Here is a 19,784-nt window from a genome sequence, read left to right as displayed (position 1 = left end):
GTTGATGTTGAGAATTGTTTAACCATGCTGGCTTATTCTCAAAGATACAACCTTGAAAACTTAAAGCAAGGAGCCCAGAAAATGATTGCTGAGAATTTTGAAAGAGTTGCATCAAAGCAAGAATTTATTAAACTTTGTTACGAGGATTTGCTTTCTATTCTAAAATTAAAAGAAAAGAAGGTAATATAAGTTTTACTATGTTTAGAAGGCACGGCTTTCAAAAGTTTATAAAATTTTTTTTTAAATTGCCAAATTAATCTTGTACAAATATTATTTTAATTTGCTCCTGAAACAAAGTATTGCACTAGAACTATTTATATTCAAAATATTTTTTTATGGAACTACTTTTTCACTTTTTTTACATTAATTTTTTTTTTAGAAAAGCCATTTTTATTGATGATTATTTTCTAAATAAATACTCATACTATCTTAGACAAGATTAAATTTAACCTGTTTAAATTATTTTAAACATTTTTAAACACAGGTTTCATCTGAGCAGATAGTTTACAATGCGATGATAAATTGGATAAAACATGACAGCAATGAACGACAGAAACATGTCAACCAATTGTTTCAATCTCTTGATCTTCTTAAATTAGGCAGAGAATTTCTACAACAAGTTGTTATGAAAGAGGTCAGTTAAATGATTATAAATTGAAATGAAACATTATTCAAATGATATTAAATGAAGCATTTTTATTTAGTTTATTTGTTTTAAAAATATTTTTATTTCAGGGCTTCATTATGAGTTCGCTAGAATGTAATCAAGCAATTATTTCTGCTATTGTTCAGTTTGTTCCTGATATAGAAAAAGGTTATAATTGGGATTAATATTGCATTCACAAATAAAATTAACATTAAAATAAGAAACAATTAAATTAAATAAATAAGTTTAAATATTATTTTACTTTTTAAACACAGTGATTTTATTTTTATAGTTGCAGTTCCAACAAAGTTACTTATAATGGGAGGACATAATTATGAAAAAGAATCTATTTTGTTTGACTCTGTTACAAAACAATGGACTCAGATACCAGTTAGTTGTCTTTTCTAAAATTATATTTCGTTCAGTTAATTTTTTAAATATTAAAATTAATCAAAATGCTGTGATTTAATAATGTATAATGCATTACGTTAGCAAAAAATGTGGAATTTGTATTTTTTAAGATTTACATTATAAAATTATAGACATCTAAGATCAATACACTTATATTAGGATTAGAATTTAGCGAAATTTTTTATTTACAGGAATTAAATGAAGAAAGGTTTGGAGCTTCAGCTGCTGTTGTCAACAACCAAGTTTTCATCATGGGAGGGGAGGGTAAATCTTCTGTTGAGAGTTTAAAGTTAGATGAGGTAGATCCACAATGGAAACTTGAACCTCCAATGAAACAAGCTCGGTGTTATGCATCATCAGCTGTCATAAATGGTTGGTTTATTCACTTTATTGTTTGCTTTATTGGGTTTGTTGGTATAACTGCAATTTGCACTTTAGTTATTATTGTTTAAACATTAAGATTTAACCTTATTTTTACTTTAAAGCACAGTTATTATTTCAACTACAAACCAATCTAAGTAGTTTCTAAATGTTTTACATATGACAAGATTATAATAAAATGAAAAAACAATCTGTTTAGTTTATAAATGTTGTAGATTGTATTTACACAACTGGAGGCGGAGATAAAAATTATAAAACTTTATCAAGTGAGGAATTCTTGGATGTGAGGACAAATAAAAGAGGAAATATTCCTGACATGATTGTTTCACGAAGAGGACATGCATTACTTGCTGCAAGAGGTAAACAATTTAAGGTTTTATTGTATTAATAAATGTTTTAAGATAGTTTACTAAATAATTAAAAAAAGTGTCTTAATACAACGATAAGTTTAAAAAATATTTAAAAAAAATTAATCATTAAGCAGTGTTACAAAAATTTAACTTTGTTTGGGTCAAAAATAACTTGGTCTTAAGATTAACTTAAGATTGATAATTAAGCAAATAATTTAAATAATTTGATTATTTTGGCTGCAACTTTGAGTGACATCTAAATTTTAATTTATAAAACTAGCTCATTATGACATCACTAGTGACCATTCTGCTATTTTGTTTGTGTCTTTAAGCAAATTGTTTTTTAATTGAATAAATTTAATTTAATGTTTTTACAAAACAAATTAAAATGTAAAGAAAAAATTATTTAATTATTGGGTAATTTAAAAAAAAAGTTTTAGTTTAATAATATAAGTTTTAAAAATATTAAAAACAAATTATTATAATTTCTAGACAACATTTTTTAAGTATTATATTTTCATAAGTTTAATTTGGTTTGTAAATGTATATTTTATTTTAATTGATTTGTTCAGGTAAATTATTCGCAATCGGAGGAATTAATGATAAAGGTAAAACATTAAGTTCTTCAGAATGTTTTGATTTTGATAAACAAAAGTGGTCTCTTATTGCTTCAATGAAATATGGTATAAATGCTCATGCAGCTGTAGTTTTAGATGATCACATATTTGTTATCGGTAAGTATTTGTTATTTTACATGTAATTTTTATCTAGTAACATAATTAGTATAACTCTATAAAAATATTTTACAATGTTAAAGTGATTCTTTTGTGTTTAAAGTTTTATATTATTTAAGTTAACTAATTTTTATAACTTAATTAAGGTGGATATCAAAATGGTGCTGTTTCATCAGTGATCAAATACAACATTTCCACAGAAACCTGGTCAGATAGTGCACCACTGAACAAGGCTCGATATGGTCACTGTGCCTCAGTTGTAGATGGCAAGATTTATGTTGTTGGGGGAGAGGATGAAGGGTAAGTTAAACTAAATATTTAGTTTGTAATAATTTATTAAACTCTGGTTTATTGTTTTATTATTTAGGTTTAGGGGCCCAGTTAATTCCATTGAAGTATTTGATCCCACAAACAACAAGTGGACAATTATTGCTGAAACAAAAAGAGAAATTTCTTATGCGATAATGGTTGTTGTTTAATAACTTATTATTCTGTTTATGATGTCACAACTTGTTATTTAATTAACTTTATACAATAACAATACAAGTAGTAATAACACTTTATTAAAGATTTAACTTTATTATTGGTGCTTTTAAAAATTATTTTAAATTTTAAAATTTTAATAAAATGTATGATAAGATTTTTTTCAGTAAAGGTATTTTAATAGGGCATATATTTTTAATTTTTATGTTTGTTATTATTTAATTGTTTTGTTTTTTAATTTGTTTATGCCTAAGTAATTATTGAGTATTTTGTTTTTAAAACTAGTAATATGTAAAACAATTGTTTTTATTCTATGATTCAAATTAAGATTTTTAATTTAAATAATTGGAAATTATATTTTAAACTTTTTAATGCTTTATTTAATTAATTTTCAGTTAAAATACATTTATTGTTATTTTTCATAACTTTGCATTGAAAATTTAATTTTTTATAACTTTTTTTTAGCATTTTGTGCTTTTAATTAAATTTTAATTACTTTTATGCATTTTCTATTCACTATATAGTTTTACTAATTACATTTTTGTTTCAAGGTTTTAGGTTTGTTGTTAATGTTGTTTAAATTTGTTTAAAAATGGTGCGAAGTCAACAATTTGAGGGTGACCACATTAATGAAATATTTGAAGAGTTAAACAGGTTTGTTATTGATATACTGTTGGTTGATTTATTATTTTAAAATAAATATTTATTTAATGTTTTATTTTAGAGATAGGAATGAAGACAAAGAGTTTTGTGATGTTACAATCAACGATGGAACAAAGAAGCATTCCGCTCACAAAAACATTCTCGCATTTTTTTGTGTTTTCTTTAAAACAATGTTCACAACTGAGGTAAAAAAACATTTTAAAAACTGTTGATTTTCAAATATTTTGTTTAAAATTATTACAAGGTGGTTCTAGTAAAATTTATAAAATGGCTGTTCTAAAATGGTGGCATTGTAAAATGGTGGGCATACCAAAACAATAATTTTGTCTTTTCAGTCCACTTTATGTTTTTATAGTTGAGAGAGAAATACAATCCCATTGTAAAGATCCAAGGAATAAGCTCGGAAATTATGGAACTTATTTTAGATTATGCCTACACTGCAAAAATCCTGATAACCGAAGAAAATGTCTTTGAAATTATGGAAGCTGCAAATTATCTACAGATTAACAGTAAAATTATTAAAATTTCAATAACAATAGGGTAGCATGTAAATTTTGTTAAAAGTGAATAGTTACATTATATTTAAGTTATTTAAATCTTTTTTATATATTTAAAGTTTTGTCATAATTGTTATATTTAATTTTATTTAAATATTATTCTCATTTAACTTAAGAATGAGACAACATTTTAATTTTAGAACTTGGAAAGTTTTGTGGAGAATTTCTGCAAACCATTGTTGATGTTGAGAATTGTTTAACCATGCTGGCTTATTCTCAAAGATACAACCTTGAAAACTTAAAGCAAGGAGCCCAGAAAATGATTGCTGAGAATTTTGAAAGAGTTGCATCAAAGCAAGAGTTTATTAAACTTTGTTTTGAAGATTTGCTTTGTATTCTTAAACCAAAAGAAAAGAAGGTAATATAAGTTTTAGAGTGTTTAGAAGACTTGGCTTTCTGAAGTTTATAAAATTTTTTTTTTAAATTGCCAAATTAACCTTGGTACAAATATTATTTTAATTTGCTCCTGAAACAAAGTATTGCACTAGAACTATTTATAGTTAAAATATTTTTCCAGGGAACTACATTTTTAACTTCTTAACATTAGTTTTTTTTTCTAGAAATTTTTTTTTATTGATAAGTATTTTTTAAATAAATACTCATACTATCTTAGACAAGATTAAATTTAACCTGTTTAAGTTATTTTAAACATTTTTAAACACAGGTTTCATCTGAGCAAATAGTTTACAATGCGATGATAAATTGGATAAAACATGACAGCAATGAACGACAGAAACATGTCAACCAATTATTTCAATCTCTTGATCTTCTTAAATTAGGCAGAGAATTTCTTCAACAAGTTGTTATGAAAGAGGTCAGTTAAATGATTATAAATTGAAATGAAACATTATTGAATATTATTGAATGAAGCATTTTTATTTAGTTTATTTGTTTTAAAAGTATTTTTATTTCAGGGCTTCATTATGAGTTCGCTGGAATGTAATCAAGCAATTATTTCTGCTATTGTTCAGTTTGTTCCTGATATAGAAAAAGGTTATAATTGGGATTAATATTGCATTCACAAATAAAATTAACATTAAAATAAGAAACATTTAAATTAAATAAATAAGTTTAAATATTATTTTACTTTTTAAACACAGTGATTTTATTTTTATAGTTGTAGTTCCAACAAAGTTGCTTATAATGGGAGGACATAATTATGAAAAAGAATCTGTTTTGTTTAACACTGTTACAAAACAATGGACTCAGATACCAGTTAGTTGTCTTTTCTAAAATTATATTTCGTTTAGTTAACTTTTTAAGCATTAAAATTAATCAAAATACTGTGATTTAATAATGTATAATGCATTATGTTAGCAAAAAATGTGGAATTTGTATTTTTTAAGATTTACATTATAAAATTATAGACATCTAAGATCAATACACTTATATTAGGATTAGAATTTAGCGAAATTTTTTATTTACAGGAATTAAATGAAGAAAGGTATGGAGCTTCATCTGCTGTTGTCAACAATCAAGTTTTCATCATGGGGGGAAGGTATGAATCCTCTGTTGAGAGTTTAAAGTTAGATGAAGTAGATACACAATGGAAAGTTGAACCTCCAATGAAACAAGCTCGGTTGTTTGCATCATCAGTTGTCATAAATGGTTGGTTTATTAACTTTTATGTTTGTTTTATTAGGTTTGTTGGTATAACTGCAATTTGCACTTTAGTTATTATAGTTTAAACATTAAGATTTTACCTTATTTTTGCTTTAAAGCACAGTTATTATTTAAACTGCAAACCAATCTAAATAGTTTCTAAATGTTTTACATATGACAAGATTATAATAAAATAAAAAAACAATCTGTTTAGTTTATAAATGTTGTAGATTGTATTTATACAACTGGAGGAATGGGTCAAAATAATAAAACTTTATCAAGTGTGGAATTCTTGGATGTGAGGACAAATAAAAGAGGAAATATTCCTGACATGATTGTTCCACGATATCAACATGCATTACTTGCTGCAAGAGGTAAACAAGTTAAAGTTTTATTGTATTAATAAATGTTTTAATATAGTTTACTAAATAATTAAAAAAAGGTGTTTTAATACAATGATATGTTTAAAAAATATTTAAAAAAATAATCATTAAGCAATGTTACAAAAATTTAACTCTGTTGGGTCAAAAATAACTTGGTCTTAAGATTAAATTAAGATTGTTAATTAAGAAAATAATTTAAATAATTTGATTATTTTTGCTGCAACTTTGAGTGACATCTAAATTTTAATTCATAAAACTAGCTCATTATGACATCATTAGTGACCATTCTGCTATATTGTTTGTGTCTTTAAACAAATTGTTTTTTAATTGAATAAATTTAATTTAATGTTTTTACAAAACAAATTAAAATGTAAAGGAAAAATTATTTAATTATTGGTTAATTTTAAAAAAAAAGTTTAGTTTAATAATATAAGTTTTAAAAATATTAAAAACAAATTATTAAAAATTTTAGACAACATTTTTTAAGTATTAAATTTTTATAAGTTTAATTTGGTTTGTAAATGTATATTTTGTTTTAATTGATTGGTTCAGGTAAATTGTTCGCAATCGGGGGATATAATAAATGTAAAAGTTTAAGTTCTTCAGAATGTTTTGATTTTAATAAACATAAGTGGTCTCTTATTGCTTCAATGAAATATGGTATATATAGCCATGCAGCTGTAGTTTTGGATGATCACATATTTGTTACTGGTATGTATTTGTTATTTTGCATGTAATTTTTATCTAGTAACATAATTAGTATAACTCTATAAAAACAATTTACAATGTTAAAGTGATTCTTTTGTGTTTAAAGTTTTATAACATATAAGTTAACTAATTTTTATAACTTAATTAAGGTGGATATCAAAATGGTGCTGTTTCATCAGTGATCAAATACAACATTATTACTGATACCTGGTCAGAAGTTGCACCAATGAATAAGGCTCGATATGGTCACTGTGCCTCAGTTGTAGATGGCAAGATTTATGTGCTGGGGGGCTGGGGTAAAGGGTAAGTTAAACTAAATATTTAGTTTGTTATAATTTATTAAACTCTGGTTTATTGTTTTATTATTTAGGTTTGATCCAGTTAATTCCATTGAAGTGTTTGATCCGACGAACAGCAAGTGGACAATCATTGCTGAAACAGAAAGAGAAATATCTTATGCTACAATGGTTGTTGTTACATAACATATTAGTCTGTTTATGATGTCACAACTTGTTATTTAATTAACTTTATACAGTAACAATACAAGTAGTAATAACACTTTATTAAAGATTTAACTTTATTATTGGTGTTTTTAAAAATTATTTTAAAATTTTAATAAAATGTATGATACGATTTTTTTCAGTAAAGGTATTTTAATAAGGCATATATTTTTAATTTTTATGTTTGTTATTTATTGATTGTTTTGTTTTTTAAATTTGTTTATGCCTAAGTAATTATTGAGTATTTTGTTTTTAAAACTAGTAATATGTAAAACAATTGTTTTTATTCTATGATTCAAATTAAGATTTTTAATTTAAATAATTGGAAATTATATTTTAAACTTTTTAATGCTTTTTTTAATTAATTTTTAGTTAAAATACATTTATTTTTATTTTTCATAACTTTGCATTGAAAATTTAATTTTTTATAACTTTTTTTAACATTTTGTGCTTTTAATTAAATTTTAATTACTTTTATGCATTTTCTAATCACTGTAGTTTTACTAATTACAATTTTGTTTCAAGGTTTTAGGTTTGTTGTTAATGTTGTTTAAATTTGTTTAAAAATGGTGCGAAGTCAACAATTTGAGGGTGACCACATTAATGAAATATTTGAAGAGTTAAACAGGTTTGTTATTGATATACTGTTGGTTGATTTATTATTTTAAAACTAAATATTTATTTAATGTTTTATTTTAGAGATAGAAATGAAGACAAAGAGTTTTGTGATGTAACAATCAATGATGGAACAAAGAAGCATTCCGCTCACAAAAACATTCTTGCATTTTTTTGTGTTTTCTTTAAAACAATGTTTACAACTGAGGTAAAAAAAACATTTTAAAAACTACTTATTCGTAAAAATTTGCAATTGTTTAAATTTATTTAATGTGGTTCTACTTTAAATTTGTAAAATGGCTGTAAAAAAATGGTAGCATTTTCAAATGTAAAATGGTGGTCTTGCCAATACAATAATATTGTCTTTTCAGTCAACTTTATGTTTTTACAGATGAGAGAGAAATACAATCCCATTGTAAAGATCCAAGGAATAAGCTCGGAAATTATGGAACTTATTTTAGATTATGCCTACACTGCAAAAATCCTGATAACCGAAGAAAATGTCTTTGAAATTATGGAAGCTGCAAATTATCTACAGATTAACAGTAAAATTATTAAAATTTTAATAACGATAGGGTAGCATGTAAATTTTTGTTAAAAGTGAATAGTTACATTATATTTAAGTTATTTAAATCTTTTTATATATTTAAAGTTTTGTTATATTTATGTATGTATATACTCAATTTTATAACAATATTATTCTCATTTAACTTAAGAATGAGACAACATTTTAATTTTAGAACTTCGAAAGTTTTGTGGAGGATTTCTGCAAACCATTGTTGATGTTGAGAATTGTTTAACCATGCTGGCTTATTCTCAAAGATACAACCTTGAAAACTTAAAGCAAGGAGCCCAGAAAATAATTGCTGAGAATTTTGAAAGAGTTGCATCAAAGCAAGAATTTATTAAACTTTGTTTCGAAGATTTGCTTTCTATTCTAAAATTGAAAGAAAAGGAGGTAATATAAGTTTTACTATGTTCAGAAGACACGGCTTTTAAAAGTTTATAAAATTTTTTTTTTAAATTGCCAAATTAATCTTGTACAAATATTATTTTAATTTGCTTCTGAAACAAAGTATTGCACTAGAACTATTTATATTCAAAATATTTTTTTATGGAACTACTTTTTTACTTTCTTTACATTAATTTTTTTTTAGAAAAGCCATTTTCATTGATAAGTATTTTTTAAATAAATACTCATACTATTTTAGACAAGATTAAATTCAACCTGTTTAAATTATTTTAAACATTTTTTAACACAGGTTTTATCTGAGCAAATAGTTTACAATTCGATGATAAATTGGATAAAACATGACAGCAATGAACGACAGAAACATGTCAACCAATTGTTTCAATCTCTTGATTTTCTTAAATTAGGCAGAGAATTTCTACAACAAGTTGTTATGAAAGAGGTCAGTTAAATGATTATAAATTGAAATGAAACATTATTGAATGATATTAAATGAAGTATTTTTATTTAATTTATTTGTTTTAAAAGTATTTTTATTTCAGGGCTTCATTATGAGTTCGCTGGAATGTAATCAAGCAATTATTTCTGCTATTGTTCAGTTTGTTCCTGATATAGAAAAAGGTTATAATTGGGATTAATATTGCATCCACAAATAAAATTAACATTAAAATAAGAAACATTTAAATTAAATAAATAAGTTTAAATAATATTTTACTTTTTAAACAAAGTGATTTTATTTTTATAGTTGTAGTTCCAACAAAGTTGCTTATAATGGGAGGACATAATTATGAAAAAGAATCTGTTTTGTTTGACTCTGTTACAAAACAATGGACTCAGATACCAGTTAGTTGTCTTTTCTAAAATTATATTTCGTTTAGTTAACTTTTTAAGCATTAAAATTAATCAAAATGCTGTGATTTAATAATGTATAATGCATTACGTTAGCAAAAAATGTGGAATTTGTATTTTTTAAGATTTACATTATAAAATTATAGACATCTAAGATCAATACACTTATATTAGGATTAGAATTTAGCGAAATTTTTTATTTACAGGAATTAAATGAAGAAAGGTATGGAGCTTCATCTGCTGTTGTCAACAATCAAGTTTTCATCATGGGGGGAAGGTATGAATCCTCTGTTGAGAGTTTAAAGTTAGATGAAGTAGATACACAATGGAAAGTTGAACCTCCAATGAAACAAGCTCGGTTGTTTGCATCATCAGCTGTCATAAATGGTTGGTTTATTAACTTTTATGTTTGTTTTATTAGGTTTGTTGGTATAACTGCAATTTGCACTTTAGTTATTATAGTTTAAACATTAAGATTTTACCTTATTTTTGCTTTAAAGCACAGTTATTATTTAAACTGCAAACCAATCTAAGTAGTTTCTAAATGTTTTACATATGACAAGATTATAATAAAATAAAAAAACAATCTGTTCAGTTTATAAATGTTGTAGATTGTATTTACACAACTGGAGGAATGGGTCAAAATAATAAAACTTTATCAAGTGTGGAATTCTTGGATGTGAGGACAAATAAAAGAGGAAATATTCCTGACATGATTGTTCCACGATATCAACATGCATTACTTGCTGCAAGAGGTAAACAAGTTAAAGTTTTATTGTATTAATAAATGTTTTAATATAGTTTACTAAATAATTAAAAAAAGGTGTTTTAATACAATGATATGTTTAAAAAATATTTAAAAAAATAATCATTAAGCAATGTTACAAAAATTTAACTCTGTTGGGTCAAAAATAACTTGGTCTTAAGATTAAATTAAGATTGTTAATTAAGAAAATAATTTAAATAATTTGATTATTTTTGCTGCAACTTTGAGTGACATCTAAATTTTAATTCATAAAACTAGCTCATTATGACATCATTAGTGACCATTCTGCTATATTGTTTGTGTCTTTAAACAAATTGTTTTTTAATTGAATAAATTTAATTTAATGTTTTTACAAAACAAATTAAAATGTAAAGGAAAAATTATTTAATTATTGGTTAATTTTAAAAAAAAAGTTTAGTTTAATAATATAAGTTTTAAAAATATTAAAAACAAATTATTAAAAATTTTAGACAACATTTTTTAAGTATTAAATTTTCATAAGTTTAATTTGGTTTGTAAATGTATATTTTGTTTTAATTGATTTGTTCAGGTAAATTGTTCGCAATCGGGGGATATAATAAATGTAAAAGTTTAAGTTCTTCAGAATGTTTTGATTTTAATAAACAAAAGTGGTCTCTTATTGCTCCAATGAAATGTAGTTTAAGTAGCCATGCAGCTGTAGTTTTGGATGATCACATATTTGTTACTGGTATGTATTTGTTATTTTGCATGTAATTTTTATCTAGTAACATAATTAGTATAACTTTATAAAAACAATTTACAATGTTAAAGTGATCCTTTTGTGTTTAAAGTTTTATAACATATAAGTTACCTAATTTCTATAACTTAATCTAGGAGGATGTCAAAACGAAACAGTTTCATCAGTGATCGAATACAACATTTCCACAGATACCTGGTCAGAAGTTGAACCACTGAACGAGGTTCGATGTCGTCACTGTGCCTCAGTTGTAGATGGCAAGATTTATGTGATGGGGGGCTTGTATAAGTAAGTTAAACTAAATATTTAGTTTGTAATAATTTTTTTAAACTCTGGTTTATTGTTTTATTATTTAGTGGCAATCCAGTTAATTCCATTGAAGTATTTAATCCCACGAACAACAAGTGGACAATCATTGCTGAAACACAAAGGGAAATATGGGATGCTACAATGGTGGTTGTTTAATAACAAGTGATTTCATTTATGATGTTATAATTTGTTAATTATGTTAAGTTTATATGGTAACAATACAACTAGTGTTACAACTTTATTGAACATTTTAACTTTATTATTGGTGATATTAAAAAGTTATTTTAAAACTAAAAATATTAATTAAATTTATTGAAAAATGTTAAATCATTCAAGTTATTTTGTTAAGGAAGATATTTTTAATCTTTATTTTTGTTATTTGATTGTTTTTTGCCAATATTTGTTCAGGCCTAAATTGTGTAATTTTTCTTTATTAGAACTAGTTATATTTAAAACAATTGTTTTTTTTATGATTTCAAGTTAGATATTTTGATTTATTTAATTGTAATTTAAAATAATTGCAGTTGTTTTTTCAAAATTAATTTAAGTTAGAATGCAATTTAAAATTTTATTTTTAATGATTTTGATAGTATTTTTGCTTGTAATTAAATTTTAATAACTTTTATGCATTTTCTAATCACTGTAGTTTTACTAATTACAATTTTGTTTCAAAGTTTTAGGTTTGTTGTTAATGTTGTTTAAATTTGTTTAAAAATGGTGCGAAGTCAACAATTTGAGGGTGACCACATTAATGAAATATTTGAAGAGTTAAACAGGTTTGTTATTGATATACTGTTGGTTGATTTATTATTTTAAACCTAAATATTTATTTAATGTTTCATTCTAGAGATAGGAATGAAGACAAAGAGTTTTGTGATGTTACAATCAACGATGGAACAAAGAAGCATTCCGCACACAAAAACATTCTCGCATTTTTTTGTGTTTTCTTTAAAACAATGTTTACAACTGAGGTAAAAAATAATTTTACAAATTTTTTGTATTCAAATATTTCACAATTTTTTAAGATTAATACATGTTGCTTTATAAAAAAAAATTCTAAAATGGTGGCCATGTCAAAACAATAATATTGTTTTTTCAGTCAACTTTATGTTTTTACAGATGAGAGAGAAATACAATCCCATTGTAAAGATCCAAGGAATAAGCTCGGAAATTATGGAACTTATTTTAGATTATGCCTACACTGCAAAAATCCTGATAACCGAAGAAAATGTCTTTGAAATTATGGAAGCTGCAAATTATCTACAAATTACCAGTAAAATTATTAAAATTTTAATAACGATAGGGTATGGAACTACCTTTTTAACTTCTTTACACTAATTTTACTCCAGAAATTCTCTTTTTATTGATGATTATTTTCTAAATAAATACTCATACTATCTTAGACAAGATTAAATTCAACCTGTTTAAGTTATTTTGAACATTTTTAAACACAGGTTTCATCTGAGCAGATAGTTTACATTGCGATGATAAATTGGATAAAACATGACAGCAATGAACGACAGAAACATGTCAACCAATTGTTTCAATCTCTTGATCTTCTTAAATTAGGCAGAGAATTTCTACAACAAGTTGTTATGAAAGAGGTCAGTTAAATGATTATAAATTGAAATAAAATAAATATTAAATAATCAGCATTTAAAGGTTGATTAAGTTGTTTTAAAAATTATTTTTATTTTAGGGTTTGATTATGAATTCATTGGAATGTTCTCATTTAATTATTTCCGCTACCGTTAAGTTTGTTCCTGATAAAGAAAAAGGTTAAAATTATGTTTTTGAAATTAACTTAAATGATTTTAATTTATTTTAATAATAATAACATTCAAATAGAAAATAGAAACATTTTTGTTTAAATAATATTTTACTTTTTAAACAAAGTGATTTTATTTTTATAGTTGCAGTTCCAACAAAGTTACTTGTAATGGGAGGGGATTCCCCCAATACAAAAAATGTTGTTTTGTTTGATACTGTTACAAAGCAATGGACTCAGATGCCAGTAAATTAATTTTTTTTATTTTAAAATCTAAATGTTTCAGTGTTTAAACATTTTGGTTTAAAATATGATGTTTAATTTACACTTTTTTAAATATGTTTATATTTGGAAATTTATAAACTAAATTTATTTTAAAGAATTAAATGAAGAAAGGTGGGGAGCTTTATCTGCTGTTGTCAACAAACAAGTTTTCATCATGGGAGGGGTGGTAAATCCTCTGTTGAGAGTTTAAAGTTAGATGAGGTAGATCCACAATGGAAAGTTGAACCTCCAATGAAACAAGCTCGGTGGTATGCATCATCAGTTGTCATAAATAGTTGGTTTATTAACTTTAGTGTTTGACTAGTTGGGTTTTATTTTTATTGCACTTAGCGCTTTAGTTATTAATATTAAATGCTTTAAGTTTTCTACTTAGTTATATAATAAAAGATTATAATAAAAATAAAAAACAATCTGTTTAGTTTATAAATGTTGTAGATTGTATTTATACAACTGGGGGCCAAGATGAAAATAATAAAACTTTATCAAGTGTGGAATTCTTGGATGTGAGGACAAATAAACGAGGAAATATTCCTAACATGATTGTTCCACGAAGAGGACATGCATTACTTGCTGCAAGAGGTAAACAAGTTAAAAGTTTCATTGTATTAATAAATGTTTTCAGATAGTTTACAAAATAATAAATAAAGGTGTTTTAATACAACGATAAGTTTAAAAAATATTTAAAAAAAATAATCATTAAGCAGTGTTACAAAAATTTAACTTTGTTTGGGTAAAAAATAACTTGGTCTTAAGATTAACTTAAGATTGATAATTAAGCAAATAATTTAAATAATTTAATTATTTTGGCTGCAACTTAACGTGACATCTAAATTTTAATTCATAAAACTAACTCATTATGACATCACTAGTGACCATTCTGCTATATTGTTTGTGTCTTTAAACAAATTGTTTTTTAATTGAATAAATTTAATTTAATGTTTTTACAAAACAAATTAAAATGTAAAGAAAAAGTTATTTAATTATTGGTTAATTTAAAAAAAAAGTTTAGTTTAATAATATAAGTTTTAAAAATATTAAAAACAAATTATTAAAATTTCTAGACAACATTTTTTAAGTATTATATTTTTATTAGTTTAATTTGGTTTTGTATATTTTGTTTTAATTGATTTGTTCAGGTAAATTATTTGCAATCGGGGGATATAATGATGAAGATGGAAAATTAATTTCATGAGAATGTTTTGATTTTAATAAACAAAAGTGGTCTCTTATTGCTCCAATGAAATGTAGTTTAAGTAGCCATGCAGCTGTAGTTTTGGATGATCACATATTTGTTACTGGTATGTATTTGTTATTTTGCATGTCATTTTTATCTAGTAACATAATTAGTATAACTCTATAAAAACTTTTTTTTTTTTTCAGTAAAGGTATTTTAATAGGGCATATATTTTTAATTTTTATATTTGTTATTTATTGATTGTTTTGTTTTTTTATTTGTTTATGCCTAAGTAATTATTGAGATTTTTGTTTTTAAACTAGTAATATGTAAAACAATTGTTTTTATTCTATGATTCAAATTAAGATTTTTAATTTAAATAATTGGAAATTATATTTTAAACTTTTTAATGCTTTTTTTAATTAATTTTTAGTTAAAATACATTTATTTTTATTTTTCATAACTTTGCATTGAAAATTTTATTTTTGATGATATTTGTGCTTGTAATTAAATTTTAATTACTTTTATGCATTTTCTTATCACTATAGTTTTACTAATTACATTTTTGTTTCAAGGTTTTAGGTTTGTTGTTAATGTTGTTCAAATTTGTTTAAAAATGGTGCGAAGTCAACAATTTAAGGGTGACCACATTAATGAAATATTTGAAGAGTTAAACAGGTTTGTTATTGATATACTGTTGGTTGATTTATTATTTTAAAACTAAATATTTATTTAATGTTTTATTTTAGAGATAGGAATGAAGACAAAGAGTTTTGTGATGTTACAATCAACGATGGAACAAAGAAGCATTCCGCTCACAAAAACATTCTCGCATTTTTTTGTGTTTTCTTTAAAACAATGTTTACAACTGAGGTAAAAAAAACATTTTAAAAAATTGTTGATTTTCAAATATTTTGTTTAAAATTAATACAATGTGGTTCTAGTAAAATTTATAAAATGGCTGTTAGAAAATGGTAGCATTTTAAATGTAAAATGTTGGTCATGTCAATACAAAAATTTTGTCTTTTCAGTCAACTTTATGTTTTTACAGATGAAAGAGAAATACAATCCCATTGTAAAGATCCAAGGAATAAGCTCGGAAATTATGGAACTTATTTTAGATTATGCTTACACTGCAAAAATCCTGATCACCGAAGAAAATGTCTTTGAAATTATGGAAGCTGCAAATTATCTACAGATTAACAGTAAAATTATTAAAATTTCAATAACAATAGGGTAGCATGTAAATTTTTGTTAAAAGTTAAATGATATTTAAGTTATTTAAATCTTTTTATATATTTAATGTTTTGTCATAATTATTATAATTAATTTTTTTTAAATATTATTCTTATTTAACTTAAGAATGAGACAACATTTTAATTTTAGAACTTCGAAAGTTTTGTGGAGAATTTCTGCAAACCATTGTTGATGTTGAGAATTGTTTAACCATGCTGGCTTATTCTCAAAGATACAACCTTGAAAATTTAAAGCAAGTAGCCCAGAAAATGATTGCCAAGAATTTTGAAAGAGTTGCATCAAAGCAAGAGTTTATTAAACTTTGTTTCGAGGATTTACTTTCTATTCTAAAACCAAAAGAAAAGAAGGTAATATAAGTTTTACTATGTTTAAAAGACTCAGCTTTCTAAAGTACATAAATTTTTTTAAATTTGCCTAATTAAAATTGTAACAAATATTATTTTAATTTGTTTCCTGGAACAAAGAATTGCTCTAGAACTATTTATAGTCAAAATATTTTTCCAGGGAATTACCTTTTCAACTTTTACACTAATTTTACTCTAGAAATTCTCTTTTTCATTGATAAGTATTTTCTAAATAAATACTCATACTATTTTAGACAAGATTAAATTTAACCTGTTTAAATTATTTTGAACATTTGTAAACACAGGTTTCATCTGAGCAGATAGTTTACAATGCGATGATAAATTGGATAAAACATGACAGCAATGAACGACAGAAACATGTCAACCAATTGTTTCAATCTCTTGATCTTCTTAAATTCGACAGAGAATTTCTTCAACAAGTTGTTATGAAAGAGGTCAGTTAAATAATAAAAAAATTGTAGCAATTGTTACATATATAGCATACCAACTTTGCAACAATCATTTTATTTATTATACATAACTGAAAATTGACTTATTTTTGTTTTTAGGAATTAATTATGAAATCTTTTGAATGTAATCAAATACTTATCTCAGCTTTGGTAAATTTTGCCCCACAGAAAGTAAAAGGTGAAAGATAGCAAATTATTTTTAATTAATTTAACATTTGAATTTTGAAAATAAATTTGTTTATTTTATTTTATGTGAAAATGTTATTTATCAAATAGTTTTCGATATAAAAACATTTATAATTGAATATTTTATTGTTTGAGTTACAAAGCAAATTTGATTTTAAACATTTTTAATATAATCGTAGTTCCAACAAAGTTGCTTATAGTGGGAAGAGAAGGGTACAATGAAGATGCTGTTTTGTTTGACACTGTTACAAAACAATGGACTCAGATGCCAGTAAGTTGGCTTTGATAAAATTATATTAACAGTATGCTATAATTTAATAATGCATAACTATTGCTATAAAATTTAAAATTTATTTTTTTCTAGATTTGTATTTTAAAAATATAGAGTTAAACATCCAAGATTAATACACTTATATTGAGATTAGTATCTAGAGAAAGTTTTTTTTAGGAATTAAATGAAGAAAGGTGGGGAGCTTCATCTGCTGTTGTTAACAAACAAGTTTTCATCATGGGAGGGGTTGGTAAATCTTCTGTTGAGAGTTTAAAGTTAGATGAGGTAGATCCACAATGGAAAGTTGAACTTCCAATGAAACAAGATCGGTGGTTTGCATCATCAGCTGTCATAAATGGTTGGTTTATTAATTTTAATGTTTGACTAGTTGGGATTTATTTTTATTGCACTTAGCTCTTTAGTTATTGATATTAAATCTTTTAAGTTTTCTACTGTATTACATATGGCGAGATTATAGTAAAAATAAAAATGCAATCTGTTTAGTTTATAATTATTCTAGATTGTATTTACACAACTGGAGGTCAAGATCAAAATAATATAACTTTATCAAGTGGGGAATTCTTGGATGTGGGGACAAATAAAAGAGGAAATATTCCTAACATGATTGTTCCACGAAGAAACCATGCATTACTTTCTGCAAGAGGTAAACAAGTTAAGGTTTTATTGTATTAATAAATGTTTTAAGATAGTTTACAAAATAATAGAAAAAAAAGGTGTTTTAATATAACGATAAGTTTAAAAAATATTTAAAAAAAATTTAATCATTAAGCAATGTTACAAAAATTTAACTCTGTTGGGTTAAAAATAACTTGGTCTTAAGATTAAATTAAGATTAATAATTAAGCAAATAATTTAAATAATTTGATTATTTTTGCTGCAACTTTGAGTGACATCTAAATTTTAATTCATAAAACTAGCTCATTATGACATCACTAGTGACCATTCTGCTATATTGTTTGTGTCTTTAAACAAATTGTTTTTAATTGAATAAATTTAATTTAATGTTTTTACAAAACAAATTAAAATGTAATAAAAAAATTATTTAATTATTGGTTAATTAAAAAAGAAAGTTTAGTTTAATAATATAAGTTTTAAAAATATTAAAATCAAATTACTAAAATTTCTAGACAACATTTTTTATGTATTAAATTTTCATAAGTTTAATTTGGTTTGTAAATGTATATTTTATTTTAATTGATTTGTTTAGGTAAATTATTTGCAATCGGGGGATGGAATGATAATGAAAAATTAAGTTCTTCAGAATGTTTTGATTTTGATAAACAAAATTGGTCTCTTATTTCTTTAATGGAATATGGTATAAGTGGCAATGCAGCTGTAGTTTTGGATGATCACATATTTGTTACTGGTATGTATTTGTTATTTTGTATGTAATTTTTATCTAGTAACATAATTAGTATAACTTTATAAAAACAATTTACAATGTTAAAGTAATCCTTTTGTGTTTAAAGTTTTATAACATTTAAGTTAACTAATTTTTATAACTTAATTAAGGTGGATATCAAAATGGTGGTGTTTCATCGGTGATCAAATACAACATTTCCACAGAAACCTGGTCAGATAGTGCACCACTGAACAAGGCTCGATTTGGTCACTCTGCCTCAGTTGTAGATGGAAAGATTTATGTTGCTGGAGGCTTGGATAAAGGGTAAGCTAAACTAAATATTTAGTTTGTAATAATTTTTTAAACTCTGGTTTATTGTTTTATTATTTAGGTTTAATCATCCAGTTAATTCCATTGAAGTATTTGATCCCACGAACAACAAGTGGACAATTATTGCTGAAACCAAAAGAGAAATATCTTATGCTACAATGGTTGTTGTTTAATAACATATTATTCTGTTTATGATGTCACAACTTGTTATTTAATTAACTTTATACAGTAACAATACAAGTAGTAATAACACTTTATTAAAGATTTAACTTTATTATTGTTGTTTTTAAAAATTATTTTAAATTTTAAAATTTTAATAAAATGTATGATACGATTTTTTTCAGTAAAGGTATTTTAATAAGGCAAATATTTTTAATTTTTCTGTTTGTTATTTATTAATTGTTTTGTTTTTTAAATTTGTTTATGCCTAAGTAATTATTGAGTATTTTGTTTTTAAAACTAGTAATATGTAAAACAATTGTTTTTATTCTATGATTCAAATTAAGATTTTTAATTTAAATAATTGGAAATTATATTTTAAACTTTTTAATGCTCTTTTTAATTAATTTTTAGTTAAAATACATTTATTTTTATTTTATAACTTTGCATTGAAAATTTAATTTTTTATAACTTTTTTTTAACATTTTGTGCTTTTAATTAAATTTTAATAACTTTTATGCATTTTCTAATC

The 19,784-nt window shown here is 24.1% G+C and overlaps 4 protein-coding genes across 4 annotated transcripts; all 4 read left to right on the top strand.

Annotated features, from left to right (window-relative positions):
• Window positions 1-942: 942 nt before the first annotated feature.
• On the top strand, window positions 943-3,248 carry LOC145741781 (uncharacterized). Its single transcript, XM_082559433.1, has 6 exons — window positions 943-1,036; window positions 1,249-1,429; window positions 1,654-1,797; window positions 2,361-2,522; window positions 2,669-2,822; window positions 2,890-3,248. Exons 1-6 carry the CDS (start codon window positions 965-967, stop codon window positions 2,999-3,001), a joined length of 825 nt encoding a protein of 274 aa, XP_082415559.1. The 5' UTR covers window positions 943-964; the 3' UTR covers window positions 3,002-3,248.
• A 349-nt stretch (window positions 3,249-3,597) lies between these two features.
• On the top strand, window positions 3,598-19,275 carry LOC145744068 (uncharacterized). Its single transcript, XM_082562165.1, has 20 exons — window positions 3,598-3,659; window positions 3,730-3,821; window positions 4,094-4,177; window positions 4,366-4,583; window positions 4,890-5,039; window positions 5,140-5,218; window positions 5,343-5,440; window positions 5,653-5,833; window positions 6,058-6,201; window positions 14,835-14,879; window positions 15,994-16,077; window positions 16,259-16,365; window positions 16,779-16,928; window positions 17,043-17,121; window positions 17,309-17,400; window positions 17,578-17,758; window positions 17,921-18,064; window positions 18,629-18,787; window positions 18,934-19,087; window positions 19,155-19,275. Exons 1-20 carry the CDS (start codon window positions 3,598-3,600, stop codon window positions 19,264-19,266), a joined length of 2,415 nt encoding a protein of 804 aa, XP_082418291.1. The 3' UTR covers window positions 19,267-19,275.
• Window positions 7,985-9,641, top strand: LOC145743926 (kelch-like protein 17). Its single transcript, XM_082562000.1, has 6 exons — window positions 7,985-8,046; window positions 8,118-8,209; window positions 8,495-8,578; window positions 8,774-8,991; window positions 9,296-9,445; window positions 9,546-9,641. The coding sequence occupies exons 1-6, from the start codon at window positions 7,985-7,987 to the stop codon at window positions 9,639-9,641; spliced, it is 702 nt and encodes a 233-aa protein (XP_082418126.1).
• Window positions 9,759-12,050, top strand: LOC145741782 (kelch-like protein 25). The gene is made up of 6 exons (XM_082559434.1): window positions 9,759-9,846; window positions 10,059-10,239; window positions 10,464-10,607; window positions 11,169-11,327; window positions 11,474-11,624; window positions 11,693-12,050. The coding sequence occupies exons 1-6, from the start codon at window positions 9,775-9,777 to the stop codon at window positions 11,799-11,801; spliced, it is 816 nt and encodes a 271-aa protein (XP_082415560.1). The 5' UTR covers window positions 9,759-9,774; the 3' UTR covers window positions 11,802-12,050.
• Window positions 19,276-19,784: the final 509 nt, after the last annotated feature.

This window comes from Corella eumyota, chromosome 2 (genome assembly GCF_963082875.1).
Source record: "Corella eumyota chromosome 2, kaCorEumy4.1, whole genome shotgun sequence".
In the NCBI taxonomy this organism is placed as follows: Eukaryota; Metazoa; Chordata; class Ascidiacea; order Phlebobranchia; family Corellidae; genus Corella; species Corella eumyota.
The sequence above is the reverse complement of the archived record's forward strand: the minus strand, read 5'-3'. Positions and strand labels throughout refer to the sequence as shown.